Genomic DNA, 18,647 nt, shown 5'->3' on the forward strand with positions numbered 1-18,647 from the left:
AAGCAAAAAACAAAAAAAGAAACAGAAGAGGTTGCTGAAGGGGAGACCTGGCAGAAGGGTGAGGAGACAGGGCGGTGTGAGGACGGGCAGCAAGGCTGGGATCTCAGGCTCGCCTCCCCGGGCCCCTCTCACCTGTCTTTGCCTCCACAGACACTGGGCTGCGCCGTTTCCCATCCTGGATCCCAAAGAGCAGGAACTTGTACTTCCTGTTCGGCTCCAGGTCGGGGACGGTGACCTCACGCTGGTCTGCGGCCACAGGCACCACCTGAGGCTGCCCGTCCCTGTCCTTGTACTGGACCACGAAGGAGTCGAATTCGCCCTCGGGGACCGTCCAGGAGAGGCCCACGGAGTCCAGAGTCACGTCTGTCACTGTCAGCTCCCCCAGGCGTGGCTCCGGGGGCGGCTCTGTGGCTGGGGCTGGAGGGACGGGGGCTAGGATCCAGGAAGACAAAGAACAGAGCTGAGATTCCAGTGGGAGAATTAACCCCTCATGGGCCTCAAGGGGCCTTAAACTGAGATGAGAAACAGTCGCATCTCTATCATCAATGACCTCTAAGTGAAATGTAGCATCTCCTTTGAGGAAGAACATAGGAAAAACCAGCCACAGTGGTACTAACATGGCTTGTGACTCCATCACCAGCAGGAATCACAGAGGCTGTGGCATCACCTGAGGACTAGTGCAGAAACTTCAAAATACTGTTTACTCTCAGCACTGCTTCTAAATGTGGGTAGGGTTATCACACATGCCACGAAATTTTGCTATTTAATGAACTAACAATCAAGTTCCTATATTACTAAATCATCTTTTTTTTTTTTTCTTTTGCTTTTTAGGGATCCATCTGTGGCGTATGGAAGTTCCCAGGCTAGGGGTCAAATCCGAGCTGCAGCTGCCAGCCTATCCCACAGCCACAGCAATGCCAGATCTGAGCCCCTTCTATGACCTACACCACAGCTTGCAGCAATGTTGGATCCTTAACCCACTGAATGAGGCCAGGGATGGAACCCACATCCTCATGGATACTAGTTACGTTCTTAACCTGCTGAGCCACAACGGAGACTCGTAAATCACCAATTTGAATTTTAAGATATTTTGATAACTGGGTATCCACATAACTGGTTTCCTTTGTAATCCCATGCCTTTTATTTTGTAGATTTTAAAACATTGCTCTGAGGAGTTCGCATCATGGCTCAGCAGAAACAAATCTGACTAGTATCCATGAGATGAGGATGCAGGTTCTATCCCTGGCCTTGTTCAGTGGGTTAAGGATCCAGTGTTGCTGTGAGCTTTGGTCCATAGGCTGCAGACGCAGCTCAGATCCTGCACTGCTGTGGCTGTGGGGTAGGCCAGCGGCTACAGCTCCGATTTGACCCCTAGCCTGAGATCCTCCATATGCCGAGGGTGCGGCCCTGAAAAGACCAAAAAAAAAGAAAAAAAAAAAAAAAAGCAACCTTTGCTCTGAAAGGGCTCATCAGATTCACTAGACACCGGCTACAGCTCCGATTTGACCCCTAGCCTGAGATCCTCCATATGCCGAGGGTGCGGCCCTGAAAAGCCAAAAAAAAAAAACCAAAAAAACAAACAAAAAAAAAACCATTGCTCTGAAAGGGCTCATCAGTTTCACTAGACACTGAAGTACAAAAGTGGTGGCAGCTTGTGCCTAGGTAGCATGAGGGGTGGGGAGAAGCTGGGAGCCAAGAGCCAGAGCCACTGCCCTGAGGGAGGAAGACTCTGGTTGGGCCAGAAGGGAACACAGCTCAGGCCCGGGGGCCAAGGGCCTCTGAGAAGAGATTCAGGGGATGTGTGTTGTTTAACCCCAATGACAAAGCAGGGGAGGTGGTAGCTGGGTCCAAGTCACAGCAGGGTTGTAAAGCGAGGGGAGGAAACAGCTGTGGGGAATCAGAGAGAGAGTCTGGCTGGATTTAGGTCAGATGAGAGGAAGACAGCCCTGCTGGGGGAGGAGGCGGAGTGGAGACGGAGACTGGTCGGCAGGGAAGGTTCCAGCTCAGGAGAGGAGCCAAGGGGTCAGGGAAAGGACTCGGGTGCCCGTGACCCGGGAAGGACCTATGGGGGTCACTGAGGCAGGACCCACGGGCGAGGCTGGGGGCAGGGGCGACTCTGGGTCACTGGGGATGGGAACTGCCTTGACAGGCCCTCACTCACCCGTCACGGCTACCACAGAGAGGGGGCCCACACGCTGCCCATCATGTAGCCCATACAAGTTCATCTTGTATTTGCGTGCAGGCTCCAGGCCGGGGACAGTGACCTCACGCTGGTCTGCAGCCACAGGCACTGTCTGGGGCTGCCCGTCCCTGTCCTTGTACTGGACCACGAAGGAGTCAAACTGGCCCTCAGGGACGGTCCACACGAGGCCCACAGAGTTGGGGGTCACATCTGTCACTGTCAGCTCCCCCAGGCGTGGCTCCTGCGGGGGCTCGGTGGCTGGAGGAACCTCTTCCGGTTCTGGAGCTGCGACAGAAAAGGTGGGAGGCTATTAGGAAAAGCCCCTTGGCCCCTTGGTAGTAACTTTTCCCATTGTTTTTGTGGTACCCACGGGGTGGTTCTGATGTAAGACTACACTGATTGGCAACATCTGTCTGGCCACCAACCCTTCTCTGAGTCCCTGCCAGAATCTGGGGCTGTGCTTGGGTGGAGGGCTGTCAGCCACCACTGAGACCCTGGGAACGTGTCTGAAGTTCCATCTGGCTCTGAAGGGCATCGCTGGCTCCAAGCCCTCCCATCCAGACCTTGCCCGTCCCTCCAGACCGGTGCTAGCTCAGCATCTGATGTCTCAAACTCAACAAGTTTGAAACCAGGCTCAGGAGCTGTCCCTACACCTGCTCCCTCCACCCCCTCCCACCTCACCGCAACCACAACTTCATTCTCAGGGTCGTGCCTGGGTCCTCTCGTCCACCCCACATCCAGCCGCAAGTAAGTTCTGTTGGCACTACCTTCAGAAGCTGCACCCGACCCCCAGCTCCCCTGCCACCACCTCCACGGGCTTGTACTGGATTGGAGCACAGTCTCCGAAATCACCTCCCTCCCTGCCTCACCCCTTCCCTCTGTTCCCCACTGTTAACACATTAGTCAGAGCCTGTTTACTGCAATGGCTTTCTTCTCGCTCAGAGCAAGAGCCAAGTTTTTCTTTCTTTCTTTTTTCTTTTCTTTTTCCCTTTTTACGGCCACACCTGCAGCATAAGAAGTTCCCGGGCTAGGGGTCGAATCCAAGCTGTAGCTGCCAGCCTCCACCACAGCCACAGCAACGCTGGATCCAAGCTGTGTCTATGATCTACACTGCAGTTTGGGGCAACGTTGGATCCTTAACCCACTGATTGAGGCCAAGGATCAAACCCACATTCTCACGGACACTATGTCGGGTTCTTAACTCGCTGAGCCACAACAGCAAACTCCCAAAAGCCAAGTCTTTACAGTGACCTGAGGCCCGACCTGTTTATCCCTCACATCGCAAAACATTCCAAAACATTCCTCAATGATCCACAGATGTCCAGGCACCTTCCCTCTTCCCCCGAAGCCTACTGGCTCGTCCTCTCCCTCCTGCAGGTCCTCTTTGAGGTCCTTTCCCGTGCCCTCCCTGCCTGCTCACCATCTCACCGACCAGGCCTTGCTCTTCTCACCAGTGCTTGTCACTGTCACAGACACTCCATGCACTTTGGTGCTCATCTCTCTCTGATCGAAAGTGAGCTTCCAGCAGGAGCTTTGCCTTATTCACTGCTGTGTTCACGGCCATGCCGGATTCTTAACCCACTGAGCAAAGCCAGGGATTGAACCTGCAACCTTATGGTTCCTAGTTGGATTCGTTTCCACTGTGCCACGATGGGAACGCCTAAATCTGCATTTTAATCTCTACAGCCCAGGTTTAATCCCTGATCTGGGAACTGAGATTCCACATCAAGCCAATGTACACTGTGGCCACACACAAAAAAGACTAGGCTCCATACAAATAAAACCTGCTTTCAAAATGGGCTGGTGGGAGTTCCCTTGTGGCACAGTGCATTAAGGATCCAGTGATGTTACTGCAGTGGCTCAGGTCACTGCCTTGGCATGGGTTCAATCCCTGGCCCAGGAACTTCCACATTCTATAGGTGTGGCAAAACAAAACAAAACAAAACAAAACAAAAAAAAAAACAAAACCAGGGAGGATGAGCGGGAGTGACCAGCATGTACTGAGCTTCTTCTGGGTACAGGTGCCAGGCCAGGCAGTATATATCTTTTTTTTTTTTTTCTTTTTATGGCCAAACCTGCTGCATATGGAGGTTCCCAGCCTAGGAGTCGAACGGGAGCCACAGCTGCCAGACTAATCCACAGCCACAGCAACACCGGATCAGAGCCACATCCATGACCTATGCCACAGCTGGCAGCAACATCAGATACTTAACCCACTGATGGAGGCGAGGGATCGAACCTGTGTCCTCATGGATGCTCGTTGGATTCGTTTCCGCTGAGCCACAACGGGAACTCCCCTTTCCCAGTTTAGAAATGTTTCTAAAGCCACATGCTAGTTCTTCTAGCAACAATTCAGCACATTCTGTGTTCCAGGTGCAGCCCATGGGTCAGCTCAGTGGCTCCACCACCCTTCTGAACTGATAATGAGCACCCTCATGTAGCTAAGAACTGGGGAAGCCAGGAATGGAACTGTTTCTCCAATTCCAAGACTCGGTTGTCCTTGACTGCACCACCGTGGGCGGTGCCTGACACAGTCCATCCTCCCCCCGCAGACAGACAGACTGAGGGTGACCCTAAGAGAAATCTGGGCCTGGCACGAGCCTCTTCCCTGCTCCTGCGGGCCTGCAGGAGAGCGACTCAGGAGGGCTTTCCCCTCTCCCTACTCTCTGTGCTGACTGATAAAAGAAAAGAAATTGGGAGGGGAAGGTTCTAGAAACTAAATGAATCAAGTCCCTGTGAGAAGTACAGAAACCTTGCTCTGGGAACTTGTTTTTCTGCTTTTTAAAATCTTTCCTGGAGTTCCTGTCATGGCCCAGAGGGTTAAGAATCCGAGTAGTATTCATGAGGACGCAGGTTTGATCCCTGGTCTCAATGAGTGGGTTAAGGATCCGGCATTGCCATGAGCTGTGGTGTAGGTCACAGATGTGGCCTGGATCCCGACTTGCTGTGGCTGTGGTGTAGGCCAGCGGCTGTGGCTTTGATTCGACCCTTAGCCTGGGAATTTCCATATACTGTAGGTACAGCCCTGGAAAAAACAAAACAAAAAAACCTTTCCCATTATATTAAAAGCTGCTTTGAAAAAGAAAAAGCTGTATCTTTGTTTCAGTAACTAAGAGAAAAAGAGATGCCCTTTGCTGGGACCAAGCTGGGCAGGTGAGCAGGAGGGCCCCAGAGGCCTGCGGGGGATTTGGCCCTCTGCACTGGGGCTCTGGAGAGCAGGTGCCCAGACTGGTCCCTGTGCTGACTGAGTGGCCCTGTACCTGGGTGGAAGGGACATTCTCCCTGGCTCCAGGCACTCACTGGATGAGTAATAAAGTTTTGGGATTTCCCATCATGGCTCAGTGGAAATGAATCTGACTAGGATCCATGAGGATGCAGGTTTGATCCCTGGCCTTGCTCAGTGGGTTAAGGATCCGGCGTGGCTGTGAACTTTGGTGTAGGTCACAGATGTGACTCGGATCTGGCATCACTGTGGCTGTGACACAGGCCAGCGTCCACCCCTAGACTGGGAACCTCCATATGCAACTGGTGCAGCACTTAAAAAAAAGAAAAGAAAAAGAAAGAAAGAAAGTTTCCAGGTGCACAGGTGCACTGGGGAAGAGGCCCATGGCTCAAGCACATTCTGACCATCTAAGAAACGGAACCAGCCAAAGGGGACAGAGCAGACCCAGAGTAAGGACAAATATAACAGTCATGGCAGCAAATGCTGAGAGCACATGTCTTCTGTGTCAGGACCATTCTTAGTCTGTTAACTCATTTAATCTCACAACAGTTTTGTGAGGTAGGCAGTATTATCCCCATTTTACAGATGAGGAAACAGGCACAGAAAGTTTAAAACTTGCTCAAGGTCGTGTAGCTGGTCGTAGTCCAGTCTCCAGTGAACTATTCTTTCTAGTTCTTCCCCAAGCTCCTGTTCCATTACAGCAAGGGAGGCCACTGCCACAGGGAGGCCGGTTGCCACGGGTGGGAGGAAAACAAACAAGGGCCCCGCCCTCACTCACCGGTCACACCCACGGTGGACACAGGGCCCACGCGCTGCCCCCTATGTAGGCCGTACAGGTGCATCTTGTACTTGCGTCCAGCCTCCAGGCCCTCAACTGTCACCTCGCTCTCCTCGCCCCCGACACGCACCACCTGGGGCCCGGCCCTGCCCTTGTACTGCACGGTGAAGGAGTCAAAGTGGCCCTGGGGGACCGTCCACGAGAGGCTCAGAGAGTCCGGGGAGGATCCTGTCACCGTCAGCTCCCCCAGGATGGGCTCCTCGGGGCGTTCCGTGGGGCTGGGGGTCTCCTCCATCTCCGTGGGGCTGGGGGTCTCCTCCTCGGCAGCTGAGAAGAGAGACACAGACAGGGTGAGCCAGGGTCCCTGGGAGATGTCCTGGGGTCTCCTCCCACACTGTGACCCCCACTCAGGCCCCAAGGTCAGTTCAGAGGAGCCCGTCCTTGGGCCCGGGTGGTCCTGGTCAGCTGGCAGCTCACAGACACACCCAGAGCCTCCGGGCTCAGCTGCGGGGACCAGGGCAGCCACCAGCATGGCTCCCAGAGGCCGTTCTCTACCCGGGAGGACCCGCCGGTCTCAGGCAGCCCAGGAACTGGGCGGGGGGAGGGCACAAAGGGCAGCATGGCTCAGCCTCCAGCAGAGGGGCCTCCTGAACCCCAGTCACCCACCACCTGAGAGAGGCTGACCCTCCCATGAGGCCCCACCCTGGGGCTTCCAGGCTCCACTCACTGGTCACCCCGATGACAGAGACGGGGCCCACGCGCTGGCCGTCGTGGAAGCCGTACAGGTTCATCTTGTACTTGTGGTCGGGCTCCAGGCCCGAGATGGTGACCTGGTCCTCGTGCCCTGGGACCCGCACCGCCTTGGGCTGCCCGTCCCCGTTCTTGTACTGCACGGTGAAGGAGTCAAAGTGGCCCTGGGGGACCGTCCACGAGAGGCTCAGAGAGTCCGGGGAGGATCCTGTCACCGTCAGCTCCCCCAGGATGGGCTCCTCGGGGGGTTCCATGGGGCTGGGGGTCTCCTCCATCTCTGTGGGGCTGGGGGTCTCCTCCTCCTCTGAGGAGCTGGGGGTCTCGTCCACAACCTCCTGGGGGGCTGAGAGAACAGATCAGGTGATACAGGCTTTAAGGGTGACATGCTTTGCTGGCGATGCTCACTGTGACAATAAAGCACAGCCAGCAGACGCTCTTCAAGCTGTTGGCCTAGGGGTTTCTGCAGCCTTTATATTAGCCATTCAGTAACTCATCAGAGGAGACAGGGCTCAGACAGGCCCCCAAACCCCATTGTGTACTGCTGGCCCACTCACACTGGGGTTTCTGTGGGAGTGGGGGGTTTCATGTCTGAGAAAGGAGGTGAGATGGGAAGAGAGGAAACTGAGGAATCCTACACTGTGTTCATGGACAGCACTGACCTCAGGGAAGTGAGTGGGCAGTGAGGCCTCTTCCCACCTGCGTTTCTCCCTTTTGGCTCCTGCTCCTCCCCAGGGCTTTCCAACTGCCTGCCTGCCGCTCATCTGGGCAGGGATGGCATGTGCTCTGGCTGAGGCCTCCCCGGACAGTCGTGCCCCTCCCTCCACTTCAGATAAGAGCAGGAGAAAGATTCGGAGATGGGGGTGGAGGCTGGGGAGGGTCCTGCTGGTCCCTGGCTGGGGTTAGAATCACGGCTCCAAGGGCATCCGTCCCTGTCTGTGGCAGCCAGGTCTTTGCTGAGGCTCCGTGGGGTGGAGACACTGGTGCAAGGGAAGCCAGCCTTTCTGTGACCCAGCCCCCCAGTCCATGGGGGACTGCTCAGGGGACAGGAAACTGAGGAGGCAGCAGGCAAGAATGACAACCCAGGCAAGGATGGGGAAGGTGGGAAGTGAGGAGAAAAAAAAGATATTGTGAAGTAAGACAGCTGGGGAGAAATAGCAGCTCATGCTTCATAGCAGGGATTTTTGTTTTGTTTTGTTTTGTTTTGTTTGTCTTTTTAGAGCCACACTCGTGGTGCATGGAAGTTTCCAGGCTCGGGGTCGAATCGGAGCTGCAGCTGCCAGCCTACACCACAGCTCACAGCAACACCAGATCTTTAACCCACTGAGTGATGCCAGGGATGGAACCCAGATCCTCATGGATACTGGTCGGTTTCTTAACCCACTGAGCCGCTACAAGAACTCCCTTCAGTAGCACCTTTGATGTGCCAGGCTATTCCAAGTGTCATATGTACATTAACTCATTAATTCTAACAGCTCTATGAAGCAGTTACCATTATTATCCCCATTTGATAGATGAGAAAGCTGAGGCCCAGACAGGTTCAGTAACTTGTACAAGATCCCAGAGCTAGGATTAAAGTCCAGGCAGTTGGCTCTGGAGCCCATGCCCCAGCTCCCCAATCCAGTGCCATTTCCTGGCTGTGTAGCCTCGTGGTTAGGAGCATGGGCCCAAGGAGGAATGCAGGAGGGGGTGGGGGGGCACTGGAAGTGAGCCATCTGCCCCACTCCAAACTGGCTGGGAATCAGGGCGCCGGGAGCTGTGGGAGGCTGCGGGAACGTGGCCCTCATGTCCCTTGGGTTTGCCAGCTCTGAGCAGAGCAGCCATGGTGGAGGGTGTGGGCAGCAGGCAACGGAAGCTCAGGAAAGACCACAGCCTGAGCCAGAGGAAGAAGGCCGGCAACGCCCGTGGCGGAAGAACACAGTGGCTAAGGATGTCTAGGGGGAGGACAGCCTGGGGTGGAGGGATGAGTCCCAGTGCTCAGAATGGGGGAAATGGGGCCTGTTCGAGATGGAGAAGCTGGGCCAAGAAAGAAGTTAGGGGTTCGCAGGTGGCCACGAAGCTCTGGGACATGGGGAAGAGGAGGGTGGAGGCTTTGGCTGAACTGGAGACAAGAAAGAGAAGGCGGAGGCGGGTGCGAAGGATCCTGGACCAGGTCCCATTCAGTGGGCTGGGGGTTGGCAGGGGAGGGAGGCCCAGGCCACCCCGACTCACCTGTGGCGGCCACCACGGACACAGGTCCCACGCGCTGCCTGCCGTGAAGCCCATAGAGGTTCATCCTATACTTCCGGTCGGACTCCAGGCCGGGGATGGTGACCTCGTTCTCATCCCCCTTGACGGGCACGACCTGGGGCCGCCCCTGCGCATCCTTATACTGGACCGTGAAGGAGTCGAAAGAGCCCTGGGCCACCGTCCAGGATAGACGCAGGGAGTCTGGGGTAGTGCCAGTCACCGTCAGCTCCCCCAGCAAGGGCTGCTCGGGGGATTCCTGGTGGTGGGGCTCCTCTCTCTTCTCTGGGGCTGTGAATAGGAAGACCAGGGCAGGGCTGAACTGGCAGAACCCTGGGATGGGGGCCTGGGGTCCAGAGGGGTTGTCACACCCTGGCGTGCACGCGGGGGTGGGCGGGGGGGCTCTACCTGATTAGCATGAGCACTGAACCCCTGAGATGGGGAGCACAGCCAGGGTATGACACACCTGGGCCTTGGGGAGCAGCCGAACGGAATGAAAGGGGCCCAGCAGAGTGGGGGAGGCTGGCTGGCCCTGAGCCCCAAAGCAGGGTGAGGACGTGGAGTCTGCCATCTCGCTGGGCGGCCCTAGCTGGCTCCTGGCTGAGGGCCAGCGTGTGAAAGACTGGGAGGGGTCACATGGGGACGTAGGTGGCTGCCACTCACCAGTGGTGCCATCGGCCGTGAGGGGGCCGTGCCGCTTCCTGTTGGCAATCCCGAACAGAGTGAACCTGTACTTGTGCTCAGGGTCCAGGGGGGAGACAGTGACCGAGCGCTCGGGACCTTCCACAGGCAACACCTGGGGTCGTCCATCCCTGTCCCTGTACTGGACCACGAAGGAGTCAAACTGGCCCTCGGGGACAGTCCAGGAGAGGTGCAGCGAGTTGGGGGTGGGATCTGTCACCCACAGCTTCCCCAGGCGGGGTGGAGTCGCTGGGCCGGCATCAGTCTGAGGCACTAGGAAGAGGGAGTAGAGAGAAAGAAGGGGCATGAGTCAAAGGGGAAGGGAGAAATCCATCTTCTATAGAGGGATGCTGTGTGAGGTTGCGTGGGCTGTTCATTGCACGAAGGCGCATGACTGAGGGAGCACCGAGGGACTGAAATCCCGCCAGCACTTTGCTCACCAAGCTGTGTACTAAGTCTTCTTTGGTGCAGCACAAAAATACTGTATGGGGAAGTTCCGGGTGTGGCTCAGTGGTAATGAACCTGACTAGTATCCGTGCGGATGCAGGTTCCATCCCAGGCCTTGCCCAGTGGGTTAAGGATCTGACGTTGCCGTGAGCTGCGGTGTAGATTGCAGATGTGGCTCGGATCCTGAGTTGCTGTGGCTGTGGTGTAGGCCAGCAGCTGTAGCTCTGATTCAACCTCTAGCCTGAGAACTTGCATATGCTGCGGGGGTGGCCCTATAAAACTAAAATAAAATTTTAAAAAAGCACCGTATGGACTAGTGTGGCCCTGACTCGTTCAGCAGCCTGGGGAGGGGCTTCAGAGAGAAGGAGGCCCAGCCAGCCCCTTTCAGGTCTCCATGGCCGGGAAAGTCTTCCAGCACAGCTTCTACTGCTTCCAGGCCTAACGACTAGCTGGTTTCTTCCCCAAGACAGGGAAGCTCAATCCTTGGAGCATTTTCCTGTGGGAGAGCCTCCCACACCTGTGCTCTGGGCCCCCTCCCTCCCTCCCACCCTTCACTCCCTGGGCTGCGCCATCTGCATTTACACAAGGTCCTCCAATCGGCCGCAGCCGCACCGGGCCCTCCAGCCTCCACCCTCCCTCTTTGCTCTTGACAGCCAGCCCAGATTCCAGAAAGAGATGTCTACACTGCTTGTAGTCATGTCCTCACCTCCATCACCCTCCCGATCCAGCTCCACCCTCCACCAGCAGCTCCACCAGCAGGGTCAGTGGTGACCTCGCTAAGTCCTGTGCACGCTCTATAGGACTGAATCACTCCTACGGAATCTGACACGTCTGACCACACCCTTTGTTTTGGCATCCCTTCCCCCAGTTCACCCCTCAGGCTGCCCAGCAGGCTCCTGTCCTCTGCTCATGGCCACCTCCAGGGTTCCAGTGGCCCTGTCGTCCCCCGACCCAGGCTTCTGTCCACTGGGACACCCACAGCCCCTCATCAGGCCTTTTCTCTGTTCTCCAGGCCCATGAAGGCAGCAGGATAATCCCCACGGCCGCACCATGTTCTGCTTAAGTGACCCTGCCCTCCCTGCGCCTGGATTCTCCTCATCTATAAAATGGACATGACTCACGGGGCTGCTTAGAGGGATTAAACATTGAGGATACACATCTTGAACACGTGACACGTAACAAACGCTAGATGTTTAAGTAAGAGTCCCGCACTGCACTGTCCCTCACACCCGCCGTTCCTTGCCTTGGGGAACAGGACTGCCCGACCCAGAAACAGGGACCTCCTCACTCTCCCTCACTTCCTCTGGCCAGCCTCATGGCCACCACGCCAGCCAGGCCACCATCAGCCATTGCCACTTCCTAACTCACTTCTCCAGCTATCCTCTGCGGCAGCCTCGGTGTTATTTCTAAGACAGATGTTGAATCATGTCACTCTCTCACTTAAAGCCCATCAGAGGCCCCCTAGGGTCCTCAAACGAGGTCTAAGCCACCTGGACACATGAGATCAGTGGCCTCAGTTCCCAGGTGACCTCTCCCCCCTCCAGAGGAAAGAGATTTCACTTTGATTCTCTTACCCTCACTCCTGCCTCGTTCTCACAGCTCTGTCTGCCTGACCCACGACAAATTTCCCTTCAGGATTCATCTCAGATACCACCGCCTCTAGGAAGCCTTCCTGGAGTTCCCAAAGCACTGGGGAGACCCTCTTCAGGACCCCACAGAGGGCAGGGGCAGGGGCAGGGGTGGGGTGTGACCGCGCTCACTCACTGATCTTGGCTTCAGCCACCAGGGGGCCGTGCCTCTTCTTGCCCACGAGCCCATACAGGACGAATTTGTACTTGCGGCCGACTTCCAGGTTGGAGATGAGGGCTGAGCGCTGGGGACCCTCTACAGGCACCACCTGGGGCTGGTCCCTGTCCTTGTACTGGATCACGAAGGAGTCGAACTCGCCCTCGGGGACCGTCCAGCGCAGAAGCAGGGAGCTGGAGGTTATGTCGGTCGCTGTCAGCTGCCCCAAGCGTGGCGGGGCCATGGGCTTCTCAGGCTTCTCCCCATCCCTGTCTGGGGTGTGGGGGACAAAAGCAAAGCAGGTGGGCTCAGCCACTGCCTGGCCCCAGTCTCCTTCCCTCTCCTCCGCCCACGGGCTCACCCAATCGTGGACAGCTCCCTCCCTCCAAGCCTCCATTTCCTCTGGGACCAGCTTTTCTGTGAAGCAAAGTGGGGTATTTCTCCCCAGTCTCTGCTCTGGAGTGACAGCTTTGGCTCTTCCCTTGTGACAGCTTCCCCACCCCTCACAGGGGCCCCCCTTCCTCCTCACACCAGGATCTTTGGGGAGTTTCAGGTCCCCAGGGTTCTTCCTGAGAGTTCAGCACTTCCCCACCGCTGTTCGGCCTAACTTCTCTTCCCCGCCACCCTCTTCCCAGTGGTGACCTCCGTCTGGAGTCGCTGGGAGAGCTGGCTACCCCATCCCATAAAGAGGGATCAGGGGAAAAGTGAGAGCCAGGAACTCAGGCTCCTGCACTGGCTCCACACACCTCACCCATCATCTCAAGTCCTGATGGCCATGGGGTGCCCGACACCCAGGAACCTCCGCCCGTAGGGGAACTGACTGAGGGGACCCTGCAGTGCTGTCCTCTGCAGGCTGGGCTCCCAGGGCAGGGGTAGTACCACCGTCCTAACTGGCAGGGGCTTGAGGGAAGGCAACGGGAGGAGGGGGCTGAGGGGGAGTACCCTCAGGACCAGAGGCCTTCCCACACCTGCCCTGGGAGATGTAAGGGGCCGATCGGAGATCAGGAAGTGGAGGCAGGTCACAGGGCAAAGAAAGCTGCAAGTGGAGAGCCAGGAGCCCACAGCCTCTCTCCTGGAATCGTTGTCCCAACCTCCAGCTTTTCTGCTCCCCTCCCCAACCCACCCTATCATTGTTCTAAGACCCCCTCCAGCCCTCTTGCCTCTGAACTCTCAATTCCTTTTCTCTCCTTGTTTCTCCTACCATCCTGACCGGAACAGCCCTGCCCTTCAATCTCCAGCCCATCTCTGAAGCCCTAATGGCCCAGCCCCTCCCCCAACCTCAGGACACAGGCCTTGAGCAGAATCCAGGATGTACCCATAATGCCTTGGTAGATGAGAGGGGCAGAGGGCTCGCCCCCAGGAGGGACCCCACGAAGTGACAGCTCATAGGGGGATCCAGGAGGGGGTGAGGGCATCAGAGCCTGACGGACATCCCCTGGCAGTAGTTCCTCGTGTGGCCCTGGCCCTTCGGGCACCCGGAGACGCAGCTGGAAGTGGTCAAAGGTGTCAGGCTGGGCGGTCCAGGCCACGCGGAGACGCCCTGTCTTGTCTTTGCCCAGCACCCTCAACTCTCCCAGCTCCTGGGGGCGCTGCTGCAGGACGGGAGCCTGGGCGCCTTGAGTTGTTGAAGGGCCAGAGGGAGGAGGCTCATCAGTGGCTCCCAAGAGGCCAGAGGGAGAGGACCCTGGGAAAAGGCAGGGCGAGAAAAACAGAAGAGTCTAGAATGACAGCCAGAAAGGAAAGCCCAGCTCTCAGATTCTGCCCTCTAACCGCTAAGAGCCTACAGACCCTCCCTTTTCTGCTCCTGGGTCACTTCATCCTCCAAAGGTCCACCAGAGTCCTGCACAGACAGGCCTGCAGGGGACAAATTAAAGAAAGGAAGTCTGGGAGTTCCCACTGTGGTGCAGCAGGATTGTCAGTGCCTTGGGTGCACTGCGACACAGGTTCGATCCCCAGCCTCACACAGTGGATTAAGGATCTAGCGTTGCCACAGCTGTGGCTCAGGTCATGACTGTGGCTCAGATCTGATACCTGGCCCCGGAACTCCATACGCCATGGGGCAGCCAAAAAAAAAAAAAAAAAAAAAAAAAAGGAGAAGAAGAAAAGAAACAAAGCCTGCCATCCCTCCCTCCACGAGGCTCCTATGACCTCCAGCCCCCACAGACACCAGGTCCCTCCCACAGCACCCCCTCCCCATTGGGTGGTGGTCTCAGCTTCCATTAGTGCTGCAGTGAGAAGCCTGGAAGAGAGGAGGAACGGTGGTGTTAGGGAAGGAAGATGCAAGAGAGGGTGGGGAGTAGAGAAGAGGGGGGAGAGGGGGCGGGGTGGACATCCAGCTCAGATGGCATCTGGGCCCTATGGGGGAAGAAGAGGTCCCCAACCCTCCCCATGGCAGTCACAGGGCGCCCCTTCCCTGAGCCCCGACATCATTCCTGTGGGAGAGACAAGCGTGAAGGGAGCCAGAAGGTCTGGAAGAGCAGCTCAAGAAACAGTGGTTTCGCCTCTCACATATACATGCTGCCTGATGGCTTCAAGGCCACCCCCTAGAAGTTCTGATGTGTCCCCTTTGAGGTCAGGGCCAAATTGTGGAAAATAGTAACCACTGACCACAGTCCTCAGCCACCCTCACCACAGTGAGTCATCGTGGGGAACCACAATTTTCATTTCCTACCCCACCCAAACTGCTCCAGCTGGAGTCTTTGCAGACACTGCCCCTCCCACCAAATGCCCCTTCCGTTGCCTAGAACGGCTTTCTGGCAGAAGCTCCCCAGGAACCCACGTGAAAATCAGGGAGCCCCAAACACCAGGGCTCTTAGGCCTTGGGCATCCACCGGGACCCTAGGGGTGGAGGGGACTTCTGGAGACACAGGAAGTCGTGCTCTGTTGTGGGGGTCCCTGGGAGCCTGGACCAGTTAGGGCTTGAGGGCAGAAGGGCGTGGCTGGGTGGCAGTCTCAGCAGCGAGGCAGTGGGGGGAACTCGTGGATGCAGACTGCAACCGCAGGCAGATGGGGGGCAGGGGATGGGTGGTTCCGAGGCCCCACCCACGCTACCTGTGGTGGTGATGAAGGCGTAGGACTTGGAGGTCTGCCCTGCCCGCACCCCGTGGACCTCCACGTGGTAGGTGGTGCCGGGCCTGAGATCGGGTAGGCTGACGGTGCGCGTGGTGCCCGGCACGGTCAGCTCCCCGCCAGGACCCTCTGCGGGCGGCTGGGGCCGCCAGCGCAGCACCACGCGCTCAAAGTGGCCGCGGAGCCCGTCGAGGGACACGAGCAGCGCGCCGTCGGCGGAACTGCCCAGCACCTCGGGCTTGGGGTGGCGGGGCGCAGCCCCCCGGTCGACGCCTTCGGGCGAGAGGCCGTGGGTGCCCTGGTTGGAGTCCCGCTTCCAGGTGCCGGAGTCGGGGCTGGCGGTGGGGCGGGGGCGACGGGGCGGGGACGCGGGGGAGCCGGCGGGGGCGGCAGCCGCCAGGCGACGCCGCTGCAAGTATTCGTGGATGTAGCGCGCCACCGACGTGTAGGTCTGGTTGGCCCGCAGTGGGTAGCCGTGAGCCCGCAGGTGTTGCTCCAGGTCCCGCACGGTGCCGCGGAAGCGGCTCAGCTCGGCCGTCAGGTTGCCCCACGGCCGCCGAGGGGGCTGAGGCGGGCTCTGCCCAGGCCGAGACTCCTCCGGCCCCTCCTCCGCGGGCCGCGGGGGCCGAGGGGGCCGAGGGGGCCGAGTGGGGCGCGGGGTGCGCGAGGCCGGGGCCGGCCGGGGCCGGGGCTGGGGGGACGGGGCTGGGGGGTGCGCCTCCGCGTAACCGTAGTGGCCTGGTGCTGCCAGGGCGGAAAAAGGGGGAGGGGGAGAGCGGGTCAGAGGCAGCCCCCCCACCAATCCCTGCACTCCTCCCCACTGCAGTCCTGCCCTCCGTCCCTCCCCCGCGAGCCAGAGGCCTCTTCCCTGGGCCCCAGCCCCACCTGGAAAGAGAGAAAGGAGTTAGTGTCCCCGGAAGCCCTCACCCCTCGCCCTCCAAGCCTGCCACTCTTGGTGCCCTAGAAAGAAAAAACCAGCGGGTGGGGCCCTGTGTCTGAGGGAGAGAACAGGGCGTGGGAGGGAGGCTGTGAGCTACAGCGAGGTGGGCTCCCTCTGTCACAGGAAAAGAAAAGAAAGATCCGGGCAGCTGTTAAGAGACCTTGAGGGTTAGTGGAAAATTACTACTGAGCGCTACCCACCCCCCACCCCAATCCTCAAGTCAACAGGAGTGCTGATCTCTAATCTGCCTAATTCCAATCCTTACAAGATCCGACCACTGACTGAGCCCAAGGGCTGTCCCTGTGCCCAAGTTTGGACCAGAACCTCCCCCATCTGGGTGGGTCAGACAGCTTCTCCTATTCACAGCGTCTCTCCAGGAGGCAGCTCCTCCCAACCCCCAACCCGCAGCCTTCCTACAGGACTCCAGGCACCCAAGGACTGTCTCCCCTGAGCCCTTGGGCCAGAGCCAGGCCCCCCGCGGGCGCTTTGAGACCACCACACACCCCCTCAACTTCATCCCGAGGAGCCTCTGACCTCTACCCGAGGGCTCCCAAGGAAGGGGCTCCTAGGCTGGGAAACTTCCCTGACCCTTGGCCAGGCATACCTGTGTTGGCCCTGACAGAAGCCGGGTAGCTTACTGCCTGGCCCCGCTCGGCAGTGACGGTCACCACGTATTCTACACCTGGCATCAGGCCGGTCAGCAGCGTCCCGTCCGCCTCGGATGGCACTTCCAGCCGCACCCTCTGGTTGCCAGCGCTGACGTAGGACACCACGAAGCGGTCCACCTCGGCCTGAGGCCGAAGCCAGTTGAGCTCCAGCGTGGTGGGTGTCACAGCCACCACGCGGAGGTCCTGGGGGCCGTCAATCACTAGCCAGGTTAGAGAGAGGTGGGATCAGTTGGGAGTTCGGTTCTGCAGTCACCCATTTTCCTTCTACGACTGCTGCCCCAAGCCAATCCCTCCCCCTGCCTTCTTAGAGGGCATAGTCCCAGCTGCCCCTCTCAAATCCAGATCACCCCCCAGGACCCGGCCCCTAAGCTCCAGTTCTCACTGGTGGTGATGGTCTTGGAGGCAGGAGGGCCCCAGTTAGTCCCTCGAAGGGCACGGACAGTGACCTGGTACTCCTGACCAGGGGCCAGTCCTCTCTGGTCATAGGCTGAGGCAGAGCTGGGCACCCGTGCTGTGAACGGGGGGCTCACCCCCTCTGTCTGCAAGAGAGAGCACCAGGCGGATCAGGGCTGGCAATCTTGCCCCTGCCACTTTTGTCCCTGCCTCTTTATCCTTTATTTTATTTGTTTTGCCTTTTGTCTTTTTAGGGCCGCACTCATGGCACATGGAGTTTCCCAGACTAGGGGTCTAATCGGAGCCGTAGCCGCCAGCCTACATCAGAGCCACAACAACGTGGGATCCAAGCCGCGTCTGCGACCTACACCACAGCTCACTGCAACGCAGGATCCTTAACCCACTGAGCGACGCCAGGGATGGAACCCGAAACCTCATGGTTCCTAGTCAGATTCGTTTCTGCTGCACCACAACAGGAACTCCCTATCCTTTATTTTTTTTTTTTTTTTTGGCTGTCATGCAAAATTTCCTGGGCTAGGGTCTGAACTTGCATCACAGCTGTAACCAGAGCCACAGCAGTGACAGTGCCAGATCCTTAACCCACTGAGCCCCCAGGGAACTCCTCCCACCTTTTTGTTTTGCTTTTTAGGGCCACACCTGTGGCATATGGAAGGTCCTAGGCGAGGGGTTGAATCGGAGCTGCATCTGCAACCTACAACACAGTTCACAGCAATGCCAGATCCCTAACCCACTGAGCAAGGCCAGGGATCCAACCTGCATCCTCAGGGATACTAGTTGGATTTGTTTCCACTGCACCACCACGGGAGCTCGGGACACTCCTCTTTATTGTTTCTTTCTCCACTTCCAGGCAAAGTCAACATGGGACGGTGAAGAACTTGGCCCCATGCAGCTGCTGAGCGTGGGTGGTATCAGCAAACACATCTAAAATACTTACTGCATGCCAGGTACTCTTCAAGGCTTTTTCCATGTATGGACTCACTTAATTCTTTAAAGAATCTCATGAAGTAGGTCCTATTATTCCCATAGGATAGATGAGGAAAGTGAGGGACAAAAGGATTCAGTGCCTTGTCCGAGGTCACCAACCCCAAGAAAGCGGCAGGTATTTAAACCCAAGGAATGTGACCTGAGAGCCCCCTGTTACCGACACTACCTTTGTGGCTGTTCATCAGCTGTCTGCTGATTGTCAGAACTCAACCTGACACACGCCAGGCCTCTCCTTCTGGCTCCCCCACTCCCACCCCACAACCCTGACCATCTGGGCACGAGGGGGCTTCTCCTAAGCCCACTGCTGTCGTAAGATGACAGGACTGAGGGCTGCTACCTCAAGTCTCACCTCCTCCTAAAGCCCCAGCCTGAGCCTCCCCACAGACACCTGCTCTTGGCCATGTGATCTGGGTGTGTGTCCCATTTCGTGACACTTCCTTTTGGGTATGTGTCTCCTCAGCAGGGTTATAGGCCCCCTCGAACACAAGGCCCGCCTGCTCAAA

General features: G+C 57.7%; 1 protein-coding gene across 4 annotated transcripts in view; it reads right to left on the reverse strand.

Moving 5' to 3' along the window:
* TNXB (tenascin XB) overlaps window positions 1–18,647 on the reverse strand; it is a 59,572-nt gene that overhangs the window by 28,019 nt on the left and 12,906 nt on the right. For 2 of the 4 annotated variants that reach the window (XM_084966770.1, XM_084966769.1), the window contains exons 5-15: window positions 17,129–17,285; window positions 16,683–16,946; window positions 15,121–15,882; window positions 13,385–13,753; window positions 12,049–12,342; window positions 9,820–10,110; window positions 9,142–9,447; window positions 6,911–7,276; window positions 6,184–6,510; window positions 2,162–2,467; window positions 133–432 (exon numbers count right to left, since the gene is read on the reverse strand). In XM_084966770.1, coding sequence (XP_084822896.1) covers window positions 133–432; window positions 2,162–2,467; window positions 6,184–6,510; window positions 6,911–7,276; window positions 9,142–9,447; window positions 9,820–10,110; window positions 12,049–12,342; window positions 13,385–13,753; window positions 15,121–15,882; window positions 16,683–16,946; window positions 17,129–17,285 — 3,742 coding nt within the window. 4 annotated transcript variants of the gene reach the window in all.

The sequence above is a fragment of the Sus scrofa genome, chromosome 7 (genome assembly GCF_054392235.1).
Source record: "Sus scrofa isolate SSC_HxYL_T2T_F1_AM1 chromosome 7, Sscrofa_HxYL_maternal_Yorkshire_Landrace_v2.0, whole genome shotgun sequence".
In the NCBI taxonomy this organism is placed as follows: Eukaryota; Metazoa; Chordata; class Mammalia; order Artiodactyla; family Suidae; genus Sus; species Sus scrofa.